This window comes from Aspergillus undulatus (genome assembly GCF_047715775.1).
Source record: "Aspergillus undulatus strain CBS 261.88 unplaced genomic scaffold BDV17scaffold_78, whole genome shotgun sequence".
Lineage (NCBI taxonomy): Eukaryota > Fungi > Ascomycota > Eurotiomycetes > Eurotiales > Aspergillaceae > Aspergillus > Aspergillus undulatus.
Window position 1 is genome coordinate 36,964 of NW_027396682.1, and position 25,054 is coordinate 62,017.

The 25,054-nt window shown below is 51.5% G+C and overlaps 9 protein-coding genes across 9 annotated transcripts; 4 read left to right on the top strand and 5 right to left on the bottom strand.

The window, feature by feature from the left end:
• The first annotated feature begins 719 nt into the window (after positions 1-719).
• On the top strand, positions 720-7,021 carry BDV17DRAFT_224972 (uncharacterized protein). The gene is made up of 2 exons (XM_073755680.1): positions 720-5,488; positions 5,550-7,021. The coding sequence occupies exons 1-2, from the start codon at positions 1,260-1,262 to the stop codon at positions 6,691-6,693; spliced, it is 5,373 nt and encodes a 1,790-aa protein (XP_073610739.1). The 5' UTR covers positions 720-1,259; the 3' UTR covers positions 6,694-7,021.
• canA (putative cullin binding protein CanA) lies at positions 6,981-10,587 on the bottom strand. Its single transcript, XM_073755679.1, has 3 exons — positions 8,089-10,587; positions 7,692-8,030; positions 6,981-7,626 (listed from the first exon to the last, which is right to left on the bottom strand). The coding sequence occupies exons 1-3, from the start codon at positions 10,456-10,458 to the stop codon at positions 7,210-7,212; spliced, it is 3,126 nt and encodes a 1,041-aa protein (XP_073610740.1). The 5' UTR covers positions 10,459-10,587; the 3' UTR covers positions 6,981-7,209.
• On the bottom strand, positions 10,588-11,342 carry BDV17DRAFT_224962 (ribonuclease P Rpr2/Rpp21/SNM1 subunit). Its single transcript, XM_073755678.1, has one exon. The coding sequence runs from the start codon at positions 11,270-11,272 to the stop codon at positions 10,718-10,720; it is 555 nt and encodes a 184-aa protein (XP_073610741.1). The 5' UTR covers positions 11,273-11,342; the 3' UTR covers positions 10,588-10,717.
• Positions 11,343-11,433: 91 nt separating this feature from the next.
• BDV17DRAFT_224986 (RNA lariat debranching enzyme) lies at positions 11,434-14,115 on the top strand. Its single transcript, XM_073755681.1, has 3 exons — positions 11,434-11,721; positions 11,777-11,878; positions 11,934-14,115. Exons 1-3 carry the CDS (start codon positions 11,674-11,676, stop codon positions 13,959-13,961), a joined length of 2,178 nt encoding a protein of 725 aa, XP_073610742.1. The 5' UTR covers positions 11,434-11,673; the 3' UTR covers positions 13,962-14,115.
• Positions 14,116-17,926, bottom strand: BDV17DRAFT_224991 (RTP1/Tango6 family protein). The gene is made up of 3 exons (XM_073755682.1): positions 17,739-17,926; positions 17,101-17,683; positions 14,116-17,051 (listed from the first exon to the last, which is right to left on the bottom strand). Exons 1-3 carry the CDS (start codon positions 17,809-17,811, stop codon positions 14,270-14,272), a joined length of 3,438 nt encoding a protein of 1,145 aa, XP_073610743.1. The 5' UTR covers positions 17,812-17,926; the 3' UTR covers positions 14,116-14,269.
• A 130-nt stretch (positions 17,927-18,056) lies between these two features.
• Positions 18,057-19,887, top strand: zpr1 (zinc finger-containing protein ZPR1). Its single transcript, XM_073759260.1, has 2 exons — positions 18,057-18,332; positions 18,405-19,887. Exons 1-2 carry the CDS (start codon positions 18,207-18,209, stop codon positions 19,677-19,679), a joined length of 1,401 nt encoding a protein of 466 aa, XP_073610744.1. The 5' UTR covers positions 18,057-18,206; the 3' UTR covers positions 19,680-19,887.
• Positions 19,888-21,197, bottom strand: cyp5 (putative peptidyl-prolyl cis-trans isomerase). The gene is made up of 3 exons (XM_073759261.1): positions 21,092-21,197; positions 20,961-21,026; positions 19,888-20,866 (listed from the first exon to the last, which is right to left on the bottom strand). Exons 1-3 carry the CDS (start codon positions 21,188-21,190, stop codon positions 20,303-20,305), a joined length of 729 nt encoding a protein of 242 aa, XP_073610745.1. The 5' UTR covers positions 21,191-21,197; the 3' UTR covers positions 19,888-20,302.
• Positions 21,111-22,854, top strand: BDV17DRAFT_224998 (uncharacterized protein). Its single transcript, XM_073755683.1, has 2 exons — positions 21,111-21,596; positions 21,660-22,854. Exons 1-2 carry the CDS (start codon positions 21,412-21,414, stop codon positions 22,813-22,815), a joined length of 1,341 nt encoding a protein of 446 aa, XP_073610746.1. The 5' UTR covers positions 21,111-21,411; the 3' UTR covers positions 22,816-22,854.
• Positions 22,855-22,908: 54 nt separating this feature from the next.
• On the bottom strand, positions 22,909-24,896 carry BDV17DRAFT_275804 (queuosine 5'-phosphate N-glycosylase/hydrolase). Its single transcript, XM_073759262.1, has 4 exons — positions 24,678-24,896; positions 23,984-24,586; positions 23,689-23,920; positions 22,909-23,631 (listed from the first exon to the last, which is right to left on the bottom strand). The coding sequence occupies exons 2-4, from the start codon at positions 24,554-24,556 to the stop codon at positions 23,132-23,134; spliced, it is 1,305 nt and encodes a 434-aa protein (XP_073610747.1). The 5' UTR covers positions 24,557-24,586; positions 24,678-24,896; the 3' UTR covers positions 22,909-23,131.
• Between the last annotated feature and the right edge of the window lie 158 nt (positions 24,897-25,054).

Sequence of the window (25,054 nt, forward strand, 5' to 3'; positions counted from 1 at the left end):
AATTAGATCTCTTGATACCGACAAGAAGACGGCTCTTTTACAAGCTTATAATGGCTGTCTCGAGTTCAAAACTTCGTATCAGTGTCATCTACTGGGATGAAACTATTAGAAGCGGATGACACCCAACACAAGCTTCCGCAAATATATATGACTGCCACCCCCGCGTAACAAAAGAAACCCACTATCACAAGACCTAAGGCGCACGTTCGTTGGGATCACGTCAAGCGATTGGTAATGGTGAAACTTTTAACATGTCTAGTCTAATGAGTAGAGGAAGTGGAAGAATATGGACTGCAGGGTTGGGATTTCGAGGCTTCTACTGGTCCTACATAGCGCTTGCACTTGAGCGATGATTGGAACGAGGAGTTGAGGACTCACCATTAAGGACTCCTTACATAGGGGATCTCAGAATTTACTCCCGATCAATCTATATAGAGACCAACGGTGAGCCGTTCCTTACTCTTTATCATGGAGACTTTGTTGCTTCTCACGGACCGCAATCTAGGGATCATCAATATCTTAGGATCTGCTTGAGGCTCCAAACCGGCGATTACCTATCAACACTTCTTGCAGTGGAGGGAATTTTCACAGTGACAGGGTATGCTGCATCCGGCATTTTATGGTCACAGAGCACGAGTATATACTTAGTGGACTACAGAAGGTGATTCATATCTGTTGCTGCAGGTCAAACTGCAGGGCGGTGCTGCACTCGATCGCTGGTGGGCCTGGTGACGGGTCCGTGGGCCATCAGCAAGGGGGTCAGAATCGCTGCAGCTGAGAGATTGAGAGGCAGATTATTTTGATTGCAGCGCTAAAAGGCCGAGATACGACAAGGTATAGTGGCAGAGGAGTTTCAAAAGCGCCCGTGCGAGGAAAATAAGGTGCAACTGGTGCCGGACAACAAGCGGTGGCTGACAGCTCAGGACAGTGGAAGCGTTGGGGTTGCCCCGAGCACCCGACCCAGGATCCGGTGCTGGTGCATCATCACAACAAGACAATACTGCGACTGCCCTCGATTCCCCTCCGTTATCAGCATGCTTGGATCTATTCGTCTCTGACACTCATCTTCTGTCATTGATTGCGCCCTATTGATATTCGTCTTTTTTTACTGCTGTGCCCATCTTTTCCTGGTGCAGCTGCTCTATGTTTTCCTTGCATTTATTAATTTCCGCAGTGTTCAGATTCACAGTGGTGCTGTGACTGCAAAGTGCTGAGCTGGTTTCAGCGCCTGCAAATCTCCCTCTAATCAGACTCAGACAATGAGTAACCAGCCATGGCTGGACAGCCTTTCCGACGACTGGGTGTCGTTGCCTGAGACTCCCACCACTCCTGCTCCCCAATCACCTATCACCAACCACTCCCGCCGCTCAAGTCTACAGAACACACCTAGTCGCATTCCTGTCCCCGCGCGTCGCTCCATTGAACCTTATCCATCATCTGAAGCGAAGAAAAAGGTTCCGCGACCGTGTCACCATATTCGACGCGAACCTCCGACCCCAAAGACCCCGCGAACATCAAAGATCACTAAACCGCGCTCACCCCTACCGGGCACGACGAAGACGACTCCAAGACCCAACCCGCCCTCCGGGCGCAAAAAGCAGCCATCCATGGACGGAAGGTCACCCTTGCGATCGGTCTCCAACGCGTCAAGCCAGCCCGGACAACAAAGCACGGTGCAAATCAAACCGAAGGAGAATAACAAGCAGGGCACACCGGAGTGGAGGAAGAGGCTGGTGAACGGCGATATACCCGCGGGCGAGCAACGCGATCTATTTGCGCCCATCGGGCTGGAAAGTGTCTTTAAACCACCTTCGCCGGGTTCGCCGTTAGCTGGAAGTACACCAATTCCAAAGATGAAGCAGCCAGACGACGGATGGAACTTTAGCACCAATTCCGCGGCCGAAAATCAAGGGAGCTCTCCGAGGCGGACATCGAGGAATACTCATGGAAGTTTGCGCACGGCGTCCGGAAAGTCGATCTCTGGGCAGCGGGCGCGTACCGTGGAACGACCCGGCAAACAAACAACAACAAAGTCGCGAAAGGAAGAGCCGCAGTCGAAGAAACAACCAGCGCACCTATTACCACACGCGTCCGATAGCCACGGCGTCACAACAGATATTGCGCAGATGCGGTCTGCCAGCGGCTTGGAGGATTTACGGAATGAAGATATCACCCCCATCACGTTCTCGCAGACAAATACTCTAGATGGTGAAGGCACAGCCGAAATCATCAAGTCCGCATTGAAGCAGGTCACCACAAAACTAGAGAAACTTCACTTGGCTCCGAGGGAACGTCCGACTTCAAGAGCAAGCGATAGCATTCTACTAGGTCAGCCAGGTGAGGATGACCTCTTCGATGTAACTAGCAACTCTCTTCCTCAGGATCTCTCTATGGGAACGCTGGATTACCGAGGGCGGAGCGCCTTTGCTAGTCTGCAAGGGGAACCTCACTCGGATGGAGAGGGCTCCTTCCGTAAAGACCAGTTTTCCCCTGCGGGCTTCCCTTCCCACCGCCTGACTCCGTTCATCCGTCCTAGTTCGCGAGTTCGAAGCTCGCCGCCCTTCTATAACAAGAACAACGCGCCAATTGACCCGTTATCGTTACCGCGACCTGCCTCTGCTCACGTCGGGGCCTCGCCGAGTAAACTCGGAGGCATGGTATCATCGGGAAGCCCTCTAAAGCTCTTCGCGAACCATGACACCTTCACAAACAACAAACTTCTCCGACGAATGAGCCAGTTCGAAGAGACACTTGGGGAAGAATCGGACGGAGATGAGCCAGTCTCACCCTCGGAGGAAGCCCGCCGCAAAGGACAAAATCGGAGCCTCTTGAACACTAGGCTAGACGCCTGGAGCGAACGTCCTGGGAGCAGAAGGAATGACCGTTCCAGGTCTCGGAACGACCGGAGTTCTCACATCAATCGGTTCGGAGAAGGTCAGCTGGATAACTTCGACTTTTCCGATGCGAGCCCTTACGACGGAAATTTTCGCACTGGTTCCCCAGAGCCCACTGTTGCTCCCCCCGGTTACTTACTATCCGCAGATGGAAGGTTCCCCAGAGGCCGCTCGTTCAGGCAACTTAGCGATAACTCTAAAGCATCCAATGACTTATACACCGGAAAGGATGTTGCCGAAAGCTATGGCGCCGACACGGTAGAATTGCGAGACGTGAGACCGAAGCTCAAGACTACGGCCAGCAGCCCTGCCAAGGATCCCAACCCAAAGAGGCGACGGACGATCATGCAGCCCCAGAGCTCTATGCTGGGCGGTCCAACAGCTGAGGATAGTAGTGCTACTGACGATTTGTCATTACTTCAACGGAGCTTGATGCAACATGGGTTGAGGTATGATGATACCGAGGAAATATTGTCTGGATCTTCAAATCGCCCACGTACCCCCACACCTCATCAAACTGGGTCATTCGAGAGAAAACAAGCGTCACCGAATAGGCGGACACAGCAGTCTGAGCACACAGAACATGGATTCTCTAGCTCGCCTCTGACAGAGAATGTGTCCAATGTTGTTGGACGCCCAGGCCATCAAGAAGCTCGCAAAGGGTCAATTACCACTCAAGACTTTCTTAATGAAGCCACTAAGGTAATGAATTTCATACGCTCTAAAGGCACCGGCAAGAGTAGTCTGTCCAGGGTTGAAGAATCCATAACCGAGGAAGACGATGGCAACGAAAGTTACGAAGAAGAATCAACACTGGAGGAGTTTTCACGACCGCCCAGCAGGGAAGGCGCTGACTTGCGCCGGTTGCGGGTGCCCAAGGAGCCGAATCCTCGGATTCTCAACCATTTGAAAAAGTTCCAAGAACACGATGAAGTGGAATTCGGCGTTAGCGGCTCGGTTATGTCTCTACATCTTGGTGACGGGAACACCGATAGGCCGCAATCGGACCTTCGAAAGCGCAAGCTTCCAGCTGCGCCCCCAACCCAAGAAGACGATCTCTACGACTTTCTACGAATGAATACTGAAACATCCGCAAAGTCTTTCAGTGCTCGCTCAATCCAAACCGGCTCGTCACAAGCTTCTCACGCCAAAGGTGTATTGTCTTCCGACATCGTGTCTCATCTCATTCCTGAGCAGGTGAATGGACTCACTTATGACCGTCTTAAGCACTTGTGGGTCAAAGAGGGTGAAAGGAGATCTCGTAGCAGCCAGGAAGGTAAAGACGGCGATGAGGACCCGTTCAAGGACATTTCAGACCTGAGCGTTGATGACATGGAAGAGAAGAAGAGAACCACGTCCAGCTCTCCGGACAAAACAAGGAACTCATCGCAGACCGAACGGCATGGCTCTCATAGCTCGGAGAGTGCCAGGTCTAATATTGAAGAAGTCCAAACCGTTGCTGCAGGAGAGCCGAGAGCACCAGCGGCCAATCTCAGTTCTGTCCAGTCGGGGATTAGCCGTTCGACCGCCCCTAGCCACCCAACGTCAGGCACAAGAGAAACGTCCTGGGGTACGGATGTGCCTAAGAGCACGGCGTCTTCCCATGACATCGAGCACGAGATTAAGCTGCACGAGGGTCGATTATCCAAACCTCCTCACCGCCCGAGAGATCCCAACAACCAAGCCCGGGTTGTGACCATAAGCTTTTCGTCTCCCCTCGTCTCCCAGATCGAGTACAGCGACGATGACAGCCCTTCAAAACTTCGGAGAATTGCGCTCAATTCACAAGCGCAAGCTGCGGCCACAGATAACCCCGCACATCAGTCGTCCGATCCTGAGCAGGCATTTAGACGGCGGTCCATCTCGAAGATTGATGAGCATGGTGAGGATACACCTGAGGGCCAAAGTTTAGTCCGAAGGACCTCACAAGACCTTGAAGCTACTGCTGGCGGAGGAAATATAGACGAGTCCCTCGCCTATTTGCGTGAGCATGGGCTGGACATAAGTTATAGCTTCCACCTAAGTCCGCTTCCCGATTTTACAGTCGATCAAATTGACCAGCCACTACATCTTGATGTTAGCTACGTTGCTCAACGCATACATCCAACGTCTTTGCGCCAGGTCCATGGGACGTTTGCTCTGGCGACAGAAGACTTGGTCAAACATATCACCGAGGCTGAGCCCTATGAGCCTTTTTGGGAGCACCTTCGCCGTCTAGTCCTGCGTCGCAAGGGGCTTATCACTCTCCATAAGCTTAGCGAGTTCTGTCCTCGTTTGGAAGAGCTGGACGTATCAGAGAACGATATTGGCCAACTGGGCGGCGTTCCCTCAACATTGAGGACTTTGAGGATCCAAAACAACTGCCTCTCCAATCTTACTGCATGGGGCCATTTGGGCAACCTGCAGTATCTTGATATTTCAGCGAATGAGCTGGAAAACCTGGATGCTGTCAATGGGCTCATCCATTTGAGAGAGCTAATCGCGGACAATAACAATATTCAGAATATTGAAGGAGTCTTTAGTCTGAATGGTCTCTTATCTCTGAGGCTTCGCAACAACCGCATGCGCTCCATTGATTTTGGGGCAGCAGAACTGTGAGTACTTTGATGTCCATCTCGTTCATTTACTTGGTGACTGACCGACAACCCCGACCAGAACTCGCTTGAGTGAGCTGGACCTAAGCCATAATGAGCTGCTGTCCGTGACCAACGTCCACAACCTTCCAGCCTTATCTCAACTTGATCTTAGCTCCAATCGACTGGATAAGGTGCCCTGGTTTTCTCCGCTAAATGCGCTGCGGGCTTTGAAGCTCTCGAATAACCGGCTACGCAGCCTTGACGTGGGACTATTGCCAGCGCTCTCTCTCCTTTACGTGGACCAGAACTGTTTGTCAACTATTCTAGGTCTTGACCAGACTCGGGACTTAGAAGTACTCTCGGCACGGGATCAAGCAATCTCTGACGATCGCAATGGCGGGTTCCTCGACTTGGACCTCAGTACCGTTAAAGATATCAGGAAAGTGTTCCTTTCTTCCAACAAGCTTTCACCTCAGACCCTCTCGCCTACTACGCCTCTTCTAAGCCTACAGCTTCTTGACCTCGCAACATGTCGTTTAGAAGCCCTTCCCATGGACTTTGCCTCGAAGTTCCCCAACGTCAAAGTGCTCAACCTCAATTTTAATTCTCTGCTCGGAGTCAACGAGCTGCTCGGTATGCGCTGTCTTTCGCGCCTGACTGTGGCTGGCAACTCGATTTCGCGCCTCCGACGAGTTTGCCAAGTTCTTAGTCGAATTGGCCGCTCTAGCAAATCAAATATTTGCACGCTCCAGAAAGTCGACCTCCGAGGCAATCCCCTTACCGTCAGATTCTACCCTCCTCCTATTACGGGAAGTGGCAAAACAGATACGCGGAAGCTTTTGACGAGCGACAGAAGACGCTCTGGAAAGAATGACGCTGACTTGGACTTGGCTCTTATGACGCAGCTCGAACGCGATGGACGATTGCTCTCTGTCGGAGATGATGACGATACTACCGACGCTGACCCCGAGGTCAACGACCCCTACACTCTTCCACCAGCAGATCTACTGCTGGACCAAAAACATCTCGCCCACCTCGACCAAGGCACAAGACTCAAACGCAGAGTCTTCGAACTCATGCTATATGCCGGTACTGGAGGTGCCCTCAAGTACCTGGATGGATTGGAGTTTCGGCCGGTGCTGGAGCCAGGCTCCGATATGAATCAGGCCTGGTCTAGACTTGAACAACTCGGTGTGCTCAAGAAGAAGGCGATCATGGACTGATCGATTTTTTTTTTGACCTATTCTACCCGGCTGTGACCTTCCTACCTTTCTCTTCTCATTCATGCAGCAGCTTGCTTGCTGTATTTTCTAGATCTGATATTCTTTTACTCCAGCTGTTTTGTTTCCGTCTTTGTCTTTGAATCACGTTCGATGTTATGTCTTTTGGAGGTCCGGTTCTTGGTTCAGCGTTGCTCTTTAGCGGATTCAGTTCATCATACCTCGGAGTTTAGGATTGCTACTCATTCATCTGTGAGTCTTTGTTTATTGCTGACTGGCGTCACCCGGGACTGGGGTGCATGGGTACATAGCGAGCTAACTGTCTTGACTTCAATAACATACACCTGTTATTTCGCGCTACTGGCAGCAATTGCATTTCAGTTTTCTATGAAGGCTTTACTTTGACGCGGCCTTTCTTCAACACGGTAATGTGGTTGCTTATAATGTAGTTTCATTTTTCTTGTTTAATCATGCTCGAAGAGCTGGCCGTAGCCTAGGTAGGTAGATAGCGAGTTAGAACTAGAACTCATTCTCAAGATTACTCAACTGCGTCCCAAACTGCGCCCTCACCCACTCCATATAAGTCTTCCACTTATGGCGATCGCCCGACGTCTCAGCAACAGGGAATGCCTTGGATAACTCGCGCGTGGTCTTGAGGATCCCCGTCGACGCCTCCTGCGCCTTCTCAAGCTCCTGTTTGACGGCGTTCTCCTTCGGCTTGAAGGAGAGGATGGTCGTGTAGCGCTCCGAGAGGGCGTCTAGCTGGCGCTGGGTTTCTTCGGGGGCGAGGGTGATGAGTTTTGAGGTCATGAGGTTGCAGATTGTGCGGATGTCTTGCTCGTCGTCTATGCCGGCGAGGATGCGGTTGTAGAGTTCTGGGAGGTGGGAGAGGGTGAAGGAAGTGTCGAGGGCGGCGTAGAGCGTTTCGTATGCGCTCTGGGTGGTTTGTTAGAGGGATGCTGTTCTGTGCGATGGGATGGCGATATTGATGGACTGCTTACCTTGCGCAATTCGAGACCGTCGTCGACCTTGTGCTTGAACGGTCCCATTTGCACCTCTCTGATGAGCTCTGGTTTGATTTGCGTGTCCCCAAGAACGGCGGGAAGGAGTTCGCCTAGGTGTGGGAGGATGAGCGATAGTTTATTGTGGATTGCTGAGTTGAGCGTTGTGAGGGCGAGACGGTGGTTGCCTAGGTCGCGATCGCTGAGCATATTGACCAGGAGTGGCAGGACCGTGGGTCGGAGGACGTCGTTGTGAGTATCGCGTGAGTCGGAAAGAGTGAAACGGAATGCGGATATCACAATACTGCGGATGCCCGAGTCTCCGCTGGAAAGATATTCCTGATGCAAAGATGGTTAGCTACTAGAAACAAAGCATAATATTATCAGCATAATCTACCTGGAACTGTGGGATGTTGGCAGGCAGGTCGAGCAATGCCAGCCGCCCAACACATTCAGCTCCCACAGCACGGTTATCTTCTTCTTTAGAGACGACGAGCAAAGCCTGCCAGAGCTTCGAGGCGGAGGGCGCCACGTCCTGCCTGATCATCTCAGGGTGCTGCAGCAACTCTTTGACGGAATGCAGGAGTAAATAGCTCTGCGACTCGGACTTTTCTAGGCCACCCAAAATGGTTGGTAGATAGGCTTTGACATTACCGGCAGCTGCATTTCCCAGCGCCGCGGCGGAAGCCAGGCGGACCTTTTCGGACTTTGAGTTGAAATGAGGGATGAACACATCCGGAGTCAACGAGCAATCCGCGCCCATTCGAAGAGCAGATTCGCCTAGAATAGCGAGGGCAAGGCATTGACGCTGAACATCTTGCGTTTTCTGCAGCTCAGACAAGAAATCCTCCATCCGCACACCAACGTTCGAAGCGCCATGGACTAACAGCGTGCCGATAGCTCGCCCGACGACTGAGGTGTCGCCTTCTACCCCGACATCACGCAAGAGCTTCTGCATTAGTGTCGAACCGCTTCCCTCTTCTCCTATAACTTTGACGAGGAGTAATAATGCCTTCAGAACGGTACCAGCAAGGAATGTCCTGACAATAGAGCAGATAGCAGACACCAAGTCATCGTTGACAAGAAGCTGGGCGTTTCCAGGGATAAGCTTTGCGATAATTATGAGTGATGGTGCCAACAGATGGAAGTCCTCCACGCTGATGAGGGGGATGAGGAAGGCTTCCAGGCTCTTCATGGTGTTGCCATCGTAATGAGCCCTTGTAGTGGGATTCACGGAGAGACTGCGCAGAGTTTCCAGGCTTGCACTCCGAAGGACACGATCTGATTTGCGTAGTTGTGCCCCGAGTTCCGTAGTAACCTCGCGAACCCAGGTAGAGTCAACATCTTCCTTTCGCGTACAAAGGACTGCCACATCGTCTATGGAACGAACGGCGGACAGTCTGGTGGTCTCATTCTTCAGGCGGTCCAACAAAGTGGCGAGTCCCTTGGCACGATACTGCAATGAGAGGAACGCCGGGCCTTGTTCGCCAGAAGTTCTGGCAAGGAGGACACCAAGAACATGGATGGCTCGCTGCCGAACCTCGAGGTCGGCGCTCGTGTCAGCAATACGGCCATGGCTGACATCATAAAGCTTCTCCAACTGGCAAACAAGGTCCGGTGTGGCGGTTACTATACGAGGTGGGGTGAGTGCTTTTACAATCTGTTCGACTGCTGTGAGCGCCTCACTGCTCACTTTGTAGTTCCTGTCATTGACCGCGCTGATAACGCCGGGAATTAATGCAATGAGGAAAGGAAGAAGAGCATCAGAGGTGTGCGTTTCGGACACCGCAGAGATAAGACCTAAGGTCTCAATTTGTAGGGTACCAGCGCTGGCAGAAGACCCGACGGGCGCAGAGGAACCACCAGACAAGTGCGATTTGAGCACATCTGCGATTGGGTCCTCGATCTGTTGGAGATGATCCGCGAGTCCTCCGTAACGTACAAGGGCCAAGCTCTTTAGCAGAACTATGATGGCCTGTTTCAGAGGAATAGAAGCCTGCTTCCACATTTTGACCAGACTTCGAACAATGACTGGCAAAGCATTGGCCAATTCCGCTTGTGCACCCGACTTTGGGGGAGATGGAGCGGCCAAAGGAGTCCCCGCTGCAGACGTAGTACCCATGCTGGGCTCAAGGTCGATCATACTAGCATCGCTGTCTTGACGTCTTCTCTTTCTTGAGATCTTGGAACCGCTTCCGACAGATTCTAAGAATCCGTTGGATGTTACGATCATCGAACCTTCTGCAGTCTTGCGGACGAGAGCGTTCATTGTAGAGACCAGCTCAAGTTTGACGCTTTCCTCCCTCTCTTTGTTGAACCGAGCGATGATAGCAGGGGCGATCTGTTCATACAACGAACCCTCGTCCAGAGCACGGCCACGACTATAGGTCGAGATAACAGCATAGAGAAGCTTGGCTGCACATCGGCGGACTTTCCAGCTCATATCGTCTATGTCACTGTAGCCTCCTTCTTCCTCAAAGTCTTCGAATTCGTCGTCTTCCATATCAGGCTCCTCCGTAGCATCATCCTCGGAACCATCGTCCTGTGTTCCACCCATTTCCTCGTCTTCTGCGTTATCGGCGACATTAGGATCGTGTTTGAGAAATTTCAAGGCTGAGTTAACGGTGTTTGGTAGGTAGGTTTGCATCTGAGAGCTGCATGAACTGATCAATGCCTCCAACGTCACCAGGGCGGTCTCGCGGAGCTCATCCGCCTGGGGATCGTGTTCATCATCGTGAGAGTAGTCAGACATTGCCTCAGACGACATTATGTGAGGCCGGTCGGTTCAGAATCGGAAATGGAACGAAGACCGAGAGAAACTAGAAAAGCTGAAGGACAGCGGTTGAGCTCGAGAGCTTCAATGAAAGAAGCTGGAGCAACAGAGCGTCACCTACAGTAGGCAAGCAGCTGTGGAGAGAAGCCCCGCGCTAATCCCGGTCCGGGTCTCGGAACAAAGAGCCCCGATGTTCCGCCTGGCATCAAAAAGACAAAGAGACTCGAGGGGAGGTTGTGAGAGATCACAGCCTTTACTGGAGGAAATCAAACAGATCAAGAGACTTGGACTGAGATTGGCCACCTTGGGATTGCTTGTTAGCGAGAAGAGCTTGTAATCCACCCTGTTTCCTCGCCTTGGCTCTCTTTTTACTATTGGCGTTTTCCGCAGATTTACTAGCAGAAACCTGGTCTGGAGTAGAGGCAGAAGACTTGGAATTGGGGATGGGAGCAGTGACAGAAGCGGCTCTCGAAGAGACGCGAGGCAGGGTCACAGTTCGTCGACGGCACCGCAGACATTTGTAGACAGTAGCGCCCTCTGGAGTCAGACCTTTTGCCAGGGAGGAAGTAACGTGCTTTTGAGTGTTCTTCTTGATTGATGCTACCTTCGTCCACTCGGGATTTCGAGAGCTACCGCAGGCACCACAGAAAGAATCGTGCAGCCGTTGGTTGAGCGGTTTGTGGTCCTCATGGAAGATGGCATTGTGAGCGGACATCAGATAGGCGGCAGTTGACGGGCTCGTGGAACCCATGGAGCTGGCCGAATCTTTAAGGAAACTCAGTCGTGGAGCAAATTCCTTTAAATGCATCTTTGATTGAAGGCTGAGGCTGTTCTCTCAATAAACAATGGTGACGGGAATATATGGTGACGGATATGCAGGGTAAAGAGTTGTTTGTACAAGGAGAAAATCCACTGCGGCTCCAGAAAGGGCCGGAACACAAGGTCAATCAATCCATCCTAGTGTTCAACACTCACTCTTCCTCACTCACTCTTCATCTCTTCTCATATCATCTCTCCTTCTCCATTCTCTTGTATTCCTTCTCTTTCATCAAATAATCCTTTTTTTCCCCTGCACTCATTGAGACCCTTCCCATTTTTGACCGTGTTTTTGAAAAGAAAAAAAAGTTCTCTACAAACGCTCCACTACCCTCAATTCTCCACTTACCATCTAGTCCTCGCGGCCATTCTGGCTGCAACAGGGATATCGAAATGTCGAACTCGAACTCACCACCCGCCCGAGTTGCTGTTGAAGGATGCGTAAATCTCTTCAGTTCTTGGTCATTTCACGCCACTGACATGCATCATCGCGCAGGGCCATGGCTGTTTACACGACATCTACGCTTCTGTTGAGAAAGCTGCCACTCTCAAAGGATGGGACAGGGTAGATCTTTTAATCATCGGAGGAGACTTTCAGGTGCGTCATAGATTTCACTGCTGTCTTTCCCGCCACAATTCTGACCACAAGCCAGGCCGTTCGCAATTCAAACGATATGGCTTGCATGTCGGTTCCAGAAAGGTACAAGGAAATCGGTGACTTTCATGAATACTACAGTGGAAAGCGAATTGCTCCGTACTTGACCATCTTCATCGGTGGCAACCACGAGGCCAGCAACCACCTCTTCGAACTGTACCACGGAGGATGGGTAGCGCCGAACATCTATTACCTGGGAGCAGCCAACGTCGTTCGCTTTGGCCCGCTCCGCATTGCTGGATTTTCTGGCATCTGGAAGGGATACGACTACAGAAAGCCACACTTCGAAAGAATCCCTTACAACCGTGAAGAGCTTGGCAGTATCTATCATGTTCGAGAGTTCGATATCCGCAAATTGTTGCAAATTCGCACACAAGTTGACATAGGCTTATCGCACGACTGGCCGAAGCAGGTCGAATACTCCGGTGACTGGCAGCAACTCTTCAGTGTTAAGCCATTCTTCCGCGAGGACTCTCAGAATGGAAGACTTGGAAGTCCAGCTGCACAGTACGTTCTCGAGCGTTTACGTCCTGCTTATTGGTTCTCAGCCCACCTGCATGTCAAATTTGCGGCATCTATCCAGCATGGACCGCAAGAGCACGATGTCCACAAACACCAATTTGGACTAGATGGTGCGTCCCTCACGTCCATGATGTTCGAAGAAGATGGTGCAAGTTCACCACACGAACATAACCAAGGCGTTCCAAGACGTGACGTGCCCACGTATCCCCAAGAGGAACATCGCGAGGGAGGTTATGTACAACCCCAGGAGACATCACAACCGACCAACGAGAATGTGCTTACCGCCACTGCACAGGCTGCTGAGCCTACCGAAACTGTGCAATCTCAGGGAGATAATGAGAATACTCCCCAATTACTGTCAGCCTGGCATAACTTCCATCATGTCGCCGCAAAGAACGAAGCCGAAGAGAATGACCGCTATTTGTCGGAGCAGTCGAAAAACCAAGGGAGTACTACTCCCACGGTTGAGCACAACTTGACCTGGCGTAAGGTCGAGGCTGACCACGAGGGATTCGGCCGCAAACCGGTAGGAGTCGAAAGAAGCGGACCGCGCGAGACGAAGAAGCAAAAGATTCAGCACGACCCGCAGCCCGTGAGGAACACTGATGAGATAGACTTAGATCTGAACAGCGATTCCGATCTGGATCCATCAGAAGCAACGGCAAAAGTCCCAAGCAAGACAGTCACGGAGCAAAATAAAACCGTCAACGCGCTCCCGGCATGGTCTAACACCCCTCCCAAGGACGCCTCTAAATCTGCGGATTCAGAAGTTCCAGAAGACCTGCGAGCACAGCTGCCCAGCAGCTTCATCGCACCGCAGACAGCCCCTCAACATAACCAAGCTCGAGATAAGCTTCCCTTCCCCGAAGCAATCACCAACAAAACCACAAACTTCCTCGCTCTCGACAAATGTCTCCCAAACCGCGAATTCCTCCAACTCCTCGAGCTGAAACCGGTCTCCGTATCTGAGTCCGAGACCCAGTCTCAACGTCCATTCCGCCTGGAATATGACAAAGAATGGCTCGCCATAACCCGCGTCTTTAACCCGGACCTGCAAGTCGGTGGCGAACCAAGCGCCCGAAACCCGCAGGACAAAGGCGAAGCCGTCTACAAATCACTAATTGAGGAACAAGAAAAGTGGGTTGAAGAGCACATCGTTAAACCGGGCAAACTCGCTATCCCAGAGATCTTCACGCCCACCGCACCGGTATTCGACCCCGAAGTCCCCATCACGACGGAGGATCAACCGCCTGAGTACAACAACCCTCAGACGGCCGCGTTCTGTGAATTGGTTGGGATCGAGAACAAGTTCTTCCTATCCGATGAGGAGCGTGACGTGAGGATTCAGAAAGGGCCGAGACCTTGTAATCCTTCGTATGGTCGGCGTGGTGGTCGGGGCGGAGGATTTGGTGGAAGAGGTGGTGGCAGAGGAGGTAGTGGGAGAGGACGTGGTTATGGTGGGCGTGGCTTTGGACGTGGTGTTGGTGGAGGACGCCGCTGGTAGATACGTAGGTAATCCACCTAGTGTGCCTATCTTCAAGTCTTTGAACGGCTACGTAGGACCGGGAGATGAGATGAAAGATGGAACGAAACGTTATGTCGGTTTCACTGAGAAATGAATTGTACGATCATGGACTTGTTCCCTTTCCTGGGGACTAGGCGGATATGGAATTCGATTTTCTGCTCTACTCTACGCTGCATTTAATCCGAGAGATTTTCAAGACATTCCATGATGCCCTAGCCTCTATTTGCTTATCCACATATAATCGCACCTCAGCTATTCGAACAAATCAACATGTAAAAACCAAATACCTATTCAATCTCCTCAATCCGCGGCCTCGCCGCACCACCACCACTCCTACCAGCCAAAGGATCTACTGACAACCCAGCGATCCTCTCGCCAAGTTCAAACCTTGGCTCGTCTGTCCCGTCTCCAGCACGATGGCCAACCCCCCACAAAAGCGACTTCTCAATCCAAGCCTCCAAGCTCTCCGTAAGAACACGAATATGTCCACGAACGATAGGGTCCGTCTCGCGCGCTTCCACAGCGCCAAGGGTACGCAGCATGTGTGGGATATTTCCGATAGTCGTCGCGGCTCTAGAGTCTACGCTCGAGTGTGACGAATAATCCGCAAGTGTAAATCCAAAGCCGAGATTCTCCGCCCCGCGCGTCTCGCGCGCTTCGTCGAGGGATTTTAGAACGTCAAGGAGGAGCACGGCGCTGGCGCGTCTCAGGATTGCAGACTCGTCATCTGGTTCGAGGGTCAATGTTGCGAGAGCGAGGTCGACGGCGCTGGAGAGGATTGAAGGGCCGAGACCGAGAATGTTCGTTTGGATCGCTGTTGCTAGGATGGAGAGTGCCGAGGCACGAACGCGCAGGTCGTCTGGTTCTTCGTCGCATGCTGAGCCCGCTGCCCAGGCGGTAATGATATTTGCGGAGTGGGCTGTTTGCTCGGGAGTTTCTGAGTCGGGGTCGCCTTGAGTTTGGTCGAGGACTTCTTGCAAGATCTTTGGAGTAGAAAGGGTCCAGTCAGAGGCTGCATCTTTTTGGCGCTGGCGCTCTTCGCGTTCTTGCTTGCGTCGTTCCTGCTCGAGGGCTTGTTTGCGGTTTTTCTGGGCTTGTGGCTTTTGCGCCCGTCTGCCTGCGACGGATATTAGGCCTTCGCCTAACACCTTGGCTGTCTCTCCGGTCAGGACTTCGCCGAGATCTTGGACGGTGCGGAGGAGGGATTCTCCGATTTTGAGTCTTTGGTCCAGGCTCGCGTTCTCGCTTCTATCGACATATTGCTCAACTAATGTCTTTATCACGGTGCGTGGGTGTCTTGAAGCTAACGTGCCGATGAGCTTAATAGCATTCAGGTAGATGAATTCGTCATTGGCAATTGTTTCTGACGAGTCTGTTATGATGGACAAAAGGAGCGTCAGAGTAGACGGGATATCAAGAATCGGTGAAGATTTCTTGATCAAGTCCGATAGAAGCGAAAAGCCTTCGGCCTGTACCGGTGGAAGTTCTGAATTGAGGTTTGTCAGAGCGCGACGATGGATTTCGAAGTCTGGCGTCTCGGAGGTTTTCCCTTTTGTTTCCTGCTGCTCCGGCGAGACAAGTTGGATCTCAAGTAGCATTGAGGCTGTTGTCCCGGATTTAGAAAGTGACGACGGTAGATGTGGAAGGAGGTGATCTAGCTTCTCTTTGATGGATGCTAGTAGATTGCTTGTCTCGTTCGACACAGTGAACTCGGGAGACGCAAGTATTGTTGAGAGTAAGCTGAACACAACTTGTAGCGACTCAGCGGAGTCATGCTCAGTGGTCTCTTCTGAGTCGGGATTCTCAGAGGCAACGATATTGGCCAGAGCCGATAGGGATATCTTTTCGGAGCCACGGCCTATTGTTCCCTTTGACTTGGTATTCGCCGAGCTTAACTCGCCATCTAAGATATGTCTGATAAGCTCAAGCACCTTGAGTGGGCGCCGAGAGAGTGTGTCCTTAAAGGTGTCCAGAAGGGTTTCGGCCAGTTTGGCGCAAACTAATTTTTGGATAATACTATCCGACCCATTATCAGCGCGTAATTGAAGGTTCTTCGGCGCATGTGCACCGCTCGGTTGTTGAGTGAGCCATATCTCGCTCACGTAGAGGAAGACTTCGCCGGTCTGCTCATCACGGCTGGGGTCAGCATCTAGTAAGCTCGTAAACAGTTTAGTTCGAGACTGCAAGTTGTCAACGAGGCCAACTATATTGCTCCCGAAATCCTGAGTCTTCGACCTCTTTATCATAATCCTGTTAGATGAGTCCGTGGCAAACTCGTAAAGCGGGCCACCTTTCCACAGGAAGTTATCAACAATTTTCTTCAAAGGTGGAAACCCAACTGAGATCCCGAAGTATGTCTGCAGTATCGTCATCACGTCCTCGTGGATGAACTTGAGCTGCTGTTGCATGCTGAAGCACGCCAATGCCCAGAGCGGAAGAAGGATCGGGTAAACAACTCTTTTGACAAGCCCAGGATTTGGCGGTTGTAGGACCAATGTTTTAAGTCTGCTGATTGCCAGTAATACCTCAGCTTCATTGGAAAAAATGTTCTTTGATTTTGGGGGTTGTTCTCCTCGGGGTGGCATAATGAATACTCGAGATGATTCGTCGAGGGTCCCCGTCAAGGCCTTGAAGATAGGCTCTAGGAATATCGAATGTCCAACCGTTCCGGGTGCCCCGTATGCCTTCTTACCGAGGATTCCGTTGCCCACGATATAAGCAGCAGCCTTTCGCAGATCTGGATCATCCCCAGAGATCAATGCAACCAGCTGAGGTCCTATGACCTTGAAATAATCACCGCCATCCATTCCCTGAGGGACAGATGATAGTAGCCGCGAGGAGTGCATGAGGGCGTTAACAGTAATATGCGGGCCAGCGGAGGCTTTCTCCTGAGCCTCGTGTCCCAGTGACGGAGCAAACTGCGAAGCGAGGAAGACAATAGTCTGAACCACGCCATTTTCACGCAAGGGGACTCTTGAAAGGAGCCCTGCAATGACCGCTTTGAACCAAGGAGCGGGCTTTGATTGGAGAAAAGCGGATAACGTCGGCAGGAGACTGGAAGTTGGTGTGCTAGGAGTGTGTCAGTACATGCGAGCACGGTGACCTGCGCGGGACGTACTCTTCAACTACCTTCGTCAGGATCTGACGATAGTGGGATTCGCCATTACTAGTTGTAATCTTTGGGTTGTAGCCTAGGTCTGACGTCGCACTTATTATATCGCTCAAGATTCGACCAGTGATCACAGACTGTACGCTGGGTCGCGTATCGAATATGATGTCCGATAACCCTGCTAATATATGGCGCAGTAGAACGACGTCTTGAGGTACTTCATGCACAGGAGTACTCTGCTGTGCGATGACGCCCGCGGGCAGGACGGATATCACCCTCTGCTGAAGAGGAATCCCCACTCCAGAGGAAAGGGAAGGGTAGATCCCTTCCAAAGAAATCAGATCAAGAAGAGCATGAAGAATGCGCCGCCGCTTTGCGTCCTCTAAATTAGGGTCTTCTTGACTCTGATTGTCCGGAGATCTCAGGTCTGCATCGTCTACGGGACTGACAAATGCTACGTGAATCTGAGAGAGCGACTTCAGTGCCTTGCCGATGACGCTGGCTCTGGCGGATGCATCTTCTAGCGCAGGCTCGTGTAGATTCTGATTCAAGATCGCAATGAGCGACTTGCCACGAGCATTTTGCAGCTCATCTGGTTTAGGTTAGAAAACTCCTGCATCTATGGTTGATAACCTGGGTTTGCATGCCTCGTAGAAGAACTGGGCTTAAGAACTCGTTTGCCGCAGCAAAGGCCTCTCTGATGCTGACCGGGTCCCCCATGTCAATGCATCAAAGAACTATTGCAACATTTCGATCACCCCGAGGATTTGATAACCATCGGACGCTGTTGTCATGAAACTGGTCAATCCGTGATGTTCTAGAAAGAAGCTGAGCGATCCGCCGCCATATTCATGCCTGAGGCTGCGATCGCTATCGATAGCATGACTAACCCGCCTTATCTCCGATTATTAACCCCTCCAGAAAAAAATTGCCCCGCCACGGCTCAACTGTGGAAAGCACAAGAACATTCCGGCCCAATATAGCCTTTCCTCTCCTTGGACTTGTGTATCATTCCTCCATTTCCTCGCACGGTTGACGAAATCGTGTTTACCTTCCGAACATATCCCGAACAATACCTACACAAGTTCGCCGTTCGCGAATATATAGAAGCAACAATGTCCGCCGATGACCAGCCGGTAGCGCAGGAGTCTCAATTCCAGAAGCCGGGTGACCTCGTGGAGCGAAATGAGGAGACTGGTGTTATGCAAGTGGAGAGTCTGTGCATGAATTGCCATGAGAATGTACGTGACTGCCAAAAAAGAAGCTGGGGTTGGAAAGGGTCCGCAGTCAGATCAATCTAACATGGCACCCAGGGAATCACCAGGTTATTGCTTCTCCGAGTTCCGTTCTTCCGCGACATTATCCTAGAATCATTCGAGTGCGAACACTGCCACACCAAGGACAACTCTGTCAAGTCCGCCGGCCAGATCCAAGAGAAGGGCTCAGTATACACTCTCGACGTCGAGGACGAGGACGATCTCCAGCGACAGGTCATTCGAAGCGATGTCTCTATCTTTAAGGTCGAGTCGCTGGGCATTGAGATGCCGAAGGGCGAGAGTCAGTTGACTACGGTCGAGGGTGTCATTCAGAAAATCCACGAATCGCTCTCCAGCGACCAACCACTGCGGAAGATCCAGGCGCCTGAGGTTCACGACGCGCTTGCGCCCATCATCGACAAACTTCAGAAGATCCTAGACCGAGAGGGCTACCCCTTCACCATCTCTCTGGACGACCCAACGGGTAACTCTTGGATCGCCCCTACAACTCAGGATACCGGACGTAAATACAGGCGCCGCGATTATCCCCGTACCCATGAACAGAACGAAGAGCTCGGAATCGCGGCTGATCCCGAGGCTGTCAAGGCTGAGGGAGAGGCATTCGGAAACCCAGAGGACCTCGACATCACCGACGGAAAGGTGTACAGTCTTCCCGCCGAGTGCCCTGCCTGCTCCAAGAACTGTGTCGTCAACATGCAGAAGGTGGACATTCCATACTTCAAGGAAGTCTACATCTGGAGCAATGTCTGCGACCACTGCGGATACCGTTCCAGCGATGTCAAGACCGGTGGTGAGGTTCCCGAGAAAGGAAAGCGCATTACAATCAGCGTCGAGAACATTACAGATCTCCACCGTGATATCCTGAAGTCCGATACTTGCGCGCTATACAGTGAACAACTCGAGGTTACCGTCCAGCCCGGTACCTTAGGTGGACGATTCACAACTGTTGAGGGTCTTCTGACCGAAATCCGCGACCAGCTTAAGGGCCAGATCTACGATGTTGACGATTCTACGCAGAGCGGCGGTGACAGTATGGCTGAATCCGACAAGGAGAAATGGGCTCGTTTCTTCGGCCGTCTCGATTCCGCTATCAAGGGCGACTTGAAGTTCGTCATGACGCTCGAGGATCCCATGGCCAACAGTTACGTCCAGGATCTGTGCGCACCGGAGCCTGACCCTCAGATGAAGATCGAGGAATATGCTCGTACAGAAGAGGAGGAAGAAGAGCTTGGTCTGAAGGACATGAAGGTTGAAGGATACGAAGAGGACGAGGAGAACAAGGACAAGGACGAAGCGGAAAAAAAGTCATGATCCAACGATACCCACATAGATATCTCGCTGTCTCCATTAATGATGTTTGATGTTTTACGATTTCTTGGTTTTTGTGAGCATGGTGATGGTGCCTGATTATTTTGTTCTTGCTTCGAGAATCCACCGATGGGTTTAGAAGGGATCGAGACATTTCAGGATGGGGATTTGTATATGCTATGGGCTAAGGTACAGGAAAGTCGTTCTAGAGGTCGTATTCATAGGTAGAACTATCAAGTTCGAATGCTGCATCCATTATACCCCGTTTCCAGTGATCGGTGATATCTATCTCCACCATGTCTTCATATCTTTTGGTCGTATTGACTAAGACTGGCCTTGTTGATCGTCGTGGTCGCGAAGAGAGCTATGCTGGTGGCAAGCATCGCCCAGGAAGATAGGATCAGCAGCAAATGAACTAGGGCCATCACACAGAAACAGATGGCGTCCGAGGCAGATGCTACCTTTTGCTTTCGATCTCAGCGAGGTTTGCTCATCACCGGCCGGGGGTACGTCTTGTTGTCTTCTGATGAAGCGGGGTGCAGGTGACTTTGTAGTAACGTTTACTTGGTGTATCACAAGCGAGATTATTGACTCTTATTGAGTCAATAACGGCTGCAATAGCTCGTTCATGGAGCGAATGGGTTCGCATGAATCGTCACCTTATTGATCCGTATCGGCTCATACTCCGTCTCCTCATCCTCTTTTGGCTGAACAACCCTTCCCTTCTTGTCGATCTTCACGTTGGCCTTCTCCAACTTCGTCAAAATATCGCCGCCCTCATCCTGCGCCGTCAAATTCAATACCTTCCCAAAGACGGTACTCGTCCCATCTAGATGCGGTGCCGCAGCAAAGGTGATGAAAAACTGGCTACCATTGATTGTAGAACCCGTTGCTCCCTGCGATCCAGGAGCTGTCTGGTTCTTCACTGGTCGAGAGGCCATTGAGAGGATTCCGCGCGTGTTGTGCCGGAGGGCTGGAAGATGGATTTCTTGGTTGAGAGCCGAGGGGTGGTAAATTGATGTGCCGCCTTTAGGGATGTCGTCGAAGGGAAGCATGGGTTTTGTGTTTTCGCTAAATGAGCTCCCTGCTGGCCCGAGGGAGATGTCGCCGCCTTGGATCATGAAACCGGGCATTAGACGGTGGAATGGAGTGTTGTCGTATGCGCCGGTTGCGCAAAGGGCAATGAAGTTCTGAAGCGAGAGTCGGTTAGCTACTTGTACTCATAAGACCAAAGGTCTTAGATAGTGGGCAAACGAAGTAGCGTTTTGTGGTGCTATCACTTACTTCTGCTGTCTTGGGGACTGCTTCGCAGAAGAGCTCGACCTTGAGGTCGCCATGCGTGGTATGGAGCTATGACACGATTGTGAGTTTCTGAGCGAGGTGCAGATAGTACCTTTTATAAAGAGATTACTCACTGTGACCGACATCGTCGAGATGCGATTGAATGAAGATGCGGAAGTCGCGCGGAATGAAGCATTGCCCGCGGCGGAGAGAAGATACAAGTCACATGACATTTTGATGATATAGGAAGTCCGCGTGTTTGGACACTCTGAATCACAACAGTCCCCTCGAAATTTGTCGCTCGCATGCAGAATTCCATTACTTGCAGTACATCTATCTGCTGAAGAGCTAGCGATTCTGTGAATTCTGCTCACCTTGTTTTTGAGCCCCGAAGAACGTCCAATACCCTTCCCTCAAGCACTACATCCGAACGATATTACCCGGGACGAACAGGATGAATAACAGGCCTGTGGAACAGGCATTGGCTACCCTACTGCCTACACATGCGCAGGACATGCCGCAAGAGCTCCGTAGCCTTGCATTGTCTTTCGTCGCGCAGTCTCGGAGTTCTGCTTCAAGCCTCAAGCCAGACGAGGAAATCGCGCGTCCGTTCGCCTGCGCCGAATTAGCTTGCAAAAGGTAGGTTATTATCATCTATGGTATAAATTTGTGCATTCAATTAACTCGTCCATGCATGGATAGGCTTGCGCGCACGCTCAAACTACCTCCGTTACTTGGTCACCCGCCATGCCCTCCGCGAACCTACAAAAAGCTCTACTCCTTCCTTGAACGATCTCTGAGTTTATCTAGCCCCAGGCGTACAGAAAGCGCGTCGGCTCCCGGGACGCCATCACGCTCAGGATCTGCGCCATCGACATCCACCAAGCAATCAAGAGTTGTACAGACTCCGTCGAAAGTTGCGGCGACACCGCGAGGGCTAGAAAACACTCCAAGCAAGCCTACACCACTCAAAAGGGCTCACTCCAATATTGATGAGCCGCTTATTCAACGGCCGCGTAAGGCAAATAGCAGCAGCCACTTGACGTCTACGAAGATTCCGGATGCACCTGCCTGGGTGATGACGTCCATTCGGACGGTCTGCAAGATTCTATCAACTCCAGCTCCACGTATGAGCACATGGTCTAGACCGCCCATCTCGAGGACACTGCCTCCACATATCTTTGCAGGTGTATCTTCCATACTGCACTTGATCGACTCCGAGAATGACTTCGACGAGGACGCGACGGAGTTCTTAGAACCAGTCCTATCCGCCAAAGACAGGGAGAAGGACGAAGACTTCAAAGAGATCATAAACGCCCTAGTGGTATCGGTATATTTCCTGGTTCTTGCTCGCCGACGTCAACCAAGTGAATCATCCGCCGACGACTTGGAAGACAAGTCCCGAAAAATGGACAAAAAGACCTTCTCTGAGATGCGTCAGACTGCGCTCACTAGTCTCGGTCTCCCACACTCAGAACGCCGCCACCGTGAAGACGTGGATCAGTGGATCGCACTTATCATGGAACAAGATTGGGCTAATGGCAAGGAGTGGTTCGAGAACATCCCGCAAGCCGGCGAGTTGGATGGTGACGATGAATACCTCTCTGATGGCGGCGACGAAGGAAACGGGAATCGAACTAATAAGCGGCTGAAATCTCTACCTGCAGACCGAGGCATGTTTGTCCCGAACAATATCTCGAGACGCGGGCTGCTCCCCGGCTTGGGGACGATGATGCAAGACCGCGTAGATTGGCTGAGTCCGGAGCGGAGGGAAGATTTTGTTGAGTGGAAAGCGGATATCGAGGCAAGGATTGCGGCTGCCTCGACGCTTGGAGTTGGAGTTGAAGCTGGGAATTGAGCGCGCTACGCCTCTGCAAGATAGCGATTAAGAGGAAACTTTATAGAAGAACCATGATACCCTGGCCTTGCGGCACTCTGAATTTTGTTTATCGTCAGATCTATCTATTTATCATAACCAACCCACCTAGAAAACACCCCGCCACAATCTCTGCATCCAGCGCCAAGAGTCTCAATAAGCCATATGGATAAAGGTTAAGTCAAGTCTATAAAGTCCGAAAGCCGCGGACAGTGGTATCACAAGTGGGTATAACGAGTTGAAAGTGTGAAAACGAAAGGAAGAAAGAACGACACGATAAGCTCTAAGAAATGGGCGATCAGTACCAAATACTCCGTGTCCGGTGGTGAGGAATCGTCTCATGTCCCTCCTTCTCAAGCTCTTTTATCGTGTCGTAAAGGAAAAAATCTATCAGGATGGCGTTGATGCCGACGCCCTTGCCTGTTAGCGGCTTGCTGGAGCTGCTGTGTCGCGAGTGGCGACGGAACTGGGGGCTTGGTGGTGCGGCTCGTGTGTCTGCGTCGGTGTCGGTGTCTCGAGATGGATCTCTGGAGTGGCCGTCGAGGTGTGATGAGTGAGATTGGGAATGTGAATGTCCGTTTGATTGCAGCTGGCTGTTCGTCTCTGCAAGCTTGACCTCGGGGTGTTGCTTCTCGATTTCACGCCTTATGAGCTCGACGCACCAAATACTAGTTGCGCGGAGCTCAATTTCCAGGTTGGAACCGCTGGGGATTTCCTCGTGTTTGCGGATACGGGTTTCCAGGGGCGGAGAGTACATCAGGCAGCCGAGGTAGTGGAGCATTTGGGGGATGCGGTAATCTAAGCTTGATTAGCAATTGAAGAGCAGACGGGAGAGAGTCTGAGGAACAGTCGTACCAGCGAACATCGTGATCTTGTCAATGTCTTGGAACTCGCCGTAGCCCTCCCCGTCGAAGCACGCCCAAAGGTCGGCGACCAGAATCTGCGCCCGCTTATAGAGGCGGACCCTGCGTCCTTGGAAGACGGCCTCGTCGCGGAAGCACGAGAAGCTCTCTGCTAGAAGATTGACCAGGGAGGCGGCCGAATGGTTGGCACTGTATATGCAATTGATGAAGCTTCCGTCGAAGTCCTATCAAAGATAGCTCAGTTAGTAGTTAGACCGCTGTCTCCAGGAGATCGCAAATAGACATACACTGCATAGTACTCGTCCTGCTTCGCGCAAGCACGCCAGACGTTCTTTGAGCAAAGGCATTTCTTCATCCGTCGCAGAGCGGAAAACATGCCTGATCAGCTCCTCCGTGCATTCGTCTTCATTGACCCAGAACTCCGGGTTCGTAATCTCGATATCTTCATCCAAAGCCCTCTGCAAGGCAGCAACCAAGCTCCAATATCCAGTCCACCTCTTCCCCCGGTATTCAATTGAGAAGCGCTTCTCCTCCGACTCGGCCGACCAGAAGCTGAAGTTCAGCAGGTCCATTGTAAATATGAAATCCACGGTACTTTCATCTTTCGCCTTGGGGTGTAGCTCATGCTCCGACCAGCTGGCGGTGGAGTATTCCTTCTTCTGCATCTGGTGCCATATCGTCTCCGCGGCTTGCTTTGTCTTGGACGGATCTAGGGCGACGTCGATGGCATTGTCGAAGACGTATTGTGAGTTCTCGAGGACCTTGGTCTCCGCAGCTCCTGGATTCGCGGCACCTCCTCCTAGGCCGAGTGACTTGCGGAGAAGCGCGATCAGCTCGTGGTCTACCTCATCGTCAGACATGGGCGGCGAGTATAGGGACTGTTGTTTCTCCTAGAAAGGTCAGATGAATCGCACAACGAAAGTGAGACGACGAATTGAAAAGGAAGGAATGTGCAAAGCTGTCAAGAAAGGGGCGACTAACGAGACTAATCAGATTGAGAATTTTCAGTCCTAGTCCACGGTGTCTTAGGACGAATGTCCGTCTATCAGTCGCAGTAGTATGGCTCGCAGATGGACCCAAGGAATAATTTGGGCGATCATTCAAAAGCTCCGCGGGGCAAGAATTCGGTGACAGCTTCCAAACTATGGGGAAGACAAAAATAATTCCAAGCCAGAATATTGATAATGAGGAATTTTGAGTTCGAATGATATGTTCAAGATCCAATCTCTTGTCTTGGAGGCAGATTTCTTTTTTATCATGGCGTGGAACTTTTTGTTTGAACTTCATACATAGTCACTTATGCAGGCTTATATAATCAACGCGCGGCATCTCACTTGCCTGGATTAGGAAGCCGCTTT

Excerpts from the sequence above, each read along its gene's own strand:
- BDV17DRAFT_224972 (XM_073755680.1), top strand. The coding sequence starts at position 1,260 with ATGAGTAACCAGCCATGGCTGGACAGCCTTTCCGACGACTGGGTGTCG. Across the intron at positions 5,489-5,549 it reads GATTTTGGGGCAGCAGAACT|AACTCGCTTGAGTGAGCTGG; the intron begins GTGAGTACTTTG and ends AACCCCGACCAG.
- canA (XM_073755679.1), bottom strand. The coding sequence starts at position 10,458 with ATGTCGTCTGAGGCAATGTCTGACTACTCTCACGATGATGAACACGAT. Across the intron at positions 8,031-8,088 it reads CCAACATCCCACAGTTCCAG|GAATATCTTTCCAGCGGAGA; the intron begins GTAGATTATGCT and ends TCTTTGCATCAG. Across the intron at positions 7,627-7,691 it reads ACGGTCTCGAATTGCGCAAG|AGCGCATACGAAACGCTCTA; the intron begins GTAAGCAGTCCA and ends CAAACCACCCAG.
- BDV17DRAFT_224962 (XM_073755678.1), bottom strand. The coding sequence starts at position 11,272 with ATGCATTTAAAGGAATTTGCTCCACGACTGAGTTTCCTTAAAGATTCG.
- BDV17DRAFT_224986 (XM_073755681.1), top strand. The coding sequence starts at position 11,674 with ATGTCGAACTCGAACTCACCACCCGCCCGAGTTGCTGTTGAAGGATGC. Across the intron at positions 11,722-11,776 it reads GAGTTGCTGTTGAAGGATGC|GGCCATGGCTGTTTACACGA; the intron begins GTAAATCTCTTC and ends ATCATCGCGCAG. Across the intron at positions 11,879-11,933 it reads TCATCGGAGGAGACTTTCAG|GCCGTTCGCAATTCAAACGA; the intron begins GTGCGTCATAGA and ends ACCACAAGCCAG.
- BDV17DRAFT_224991 (XM_073755682.1), bottom strand. The coding sequence starts at position 17,811 with ATGGGGGACCCGGTCAGCATCAGAGAGGCCTTTGCTGCGGCAAACGAG. Across the intron at positions 17,684-17,738 it reads AAGCCCAGTTCTTCTACGAG|ATGAGCTGCAAAATGCTCGT; the intron begins GCATGCAAACCC and ends AACCTAAACCAG. Across the intron at positions 17,052-17,100 it reads CTGACGAAGGTAGTTGAAGA|CACACCAACTTCCAGTCTCC; the intron begins GTACGTCCCGCG and ends ACACACTCCTAG.
- zpr1 (XM_073759260.1), top strand. The coding sequence starts at position 18,207 with ATGTCCGCCGATGACCAGCCGGTAGCGCAGGAGTCTCAATTCCAGAAG. Across the intron at positions 18,333-18,404 it reads GCATGAATTGCCATGAGAAT|GGAATCACCAGGTTATTGCT; the intron begins GTACGTGACTGC and ends CATGGCACCCAG.
- cyp5 (XM_073759261.1), bottom strand. The coding sequence starts at position 21,190 with ATGTCATGTGACTTGTATCTTCTCTCCGCCGCGGGCAATGCTTCATTC. Across the intron at positions 21,027-21,091 it reads TCTCGACGATGTCGGTCACA|CTCCATACCACGCATGGCGA; the intron begins GTGAGTAATCTC and ends ATCGTGTCATAG. Across the intron at positions 20,867-20,960 it reads CAGTCCCCAAGACAGCAGAA|AACTTCATTGCCCTTTGCGC; the intron begins GTAAGTGATAGC and ends CTCTCGCTTCAG.
- BDV17DRAFT_224998 (XM_073755683.1), top strand. The coding sequence starts at position 21,412 with ATGAATAACAGGCCTGTGGAACAGGCATTGGCTACCCTACTGCCTACA. Across the intron at positions 21,597-21,659 it reads GCCGAATTAGCTTGCAAAAG|GCTTGCGCGCACGCTCAAAC; the intron begins GTAGGTTATTAT and ends ATGCATGGATAG.
- BDV17DRAFT_275804 (XM_073759262.1), bottom strand. The coding sequence starts at position 24,556 with ATGTCTGACGATGAGGTAGACCACGAGCTGATCGCGCTTCTCCGCAAG. Across the intron at positions 23,921-23,983 it reads CAGGACGAGTACTATGCAGT|GACTTCGACGGAAGCTTCAT; the intron begins GTATGTCTATTT and ends TATCTTTGATAG. Across the intron at positions 23,632-23,688 it reads CAAGATCACGATGTTCGCTG|ATTACCGCATCCCCCAAATG; the intron begins GTACGACTGTTC and ends AATCAAGCTTAG.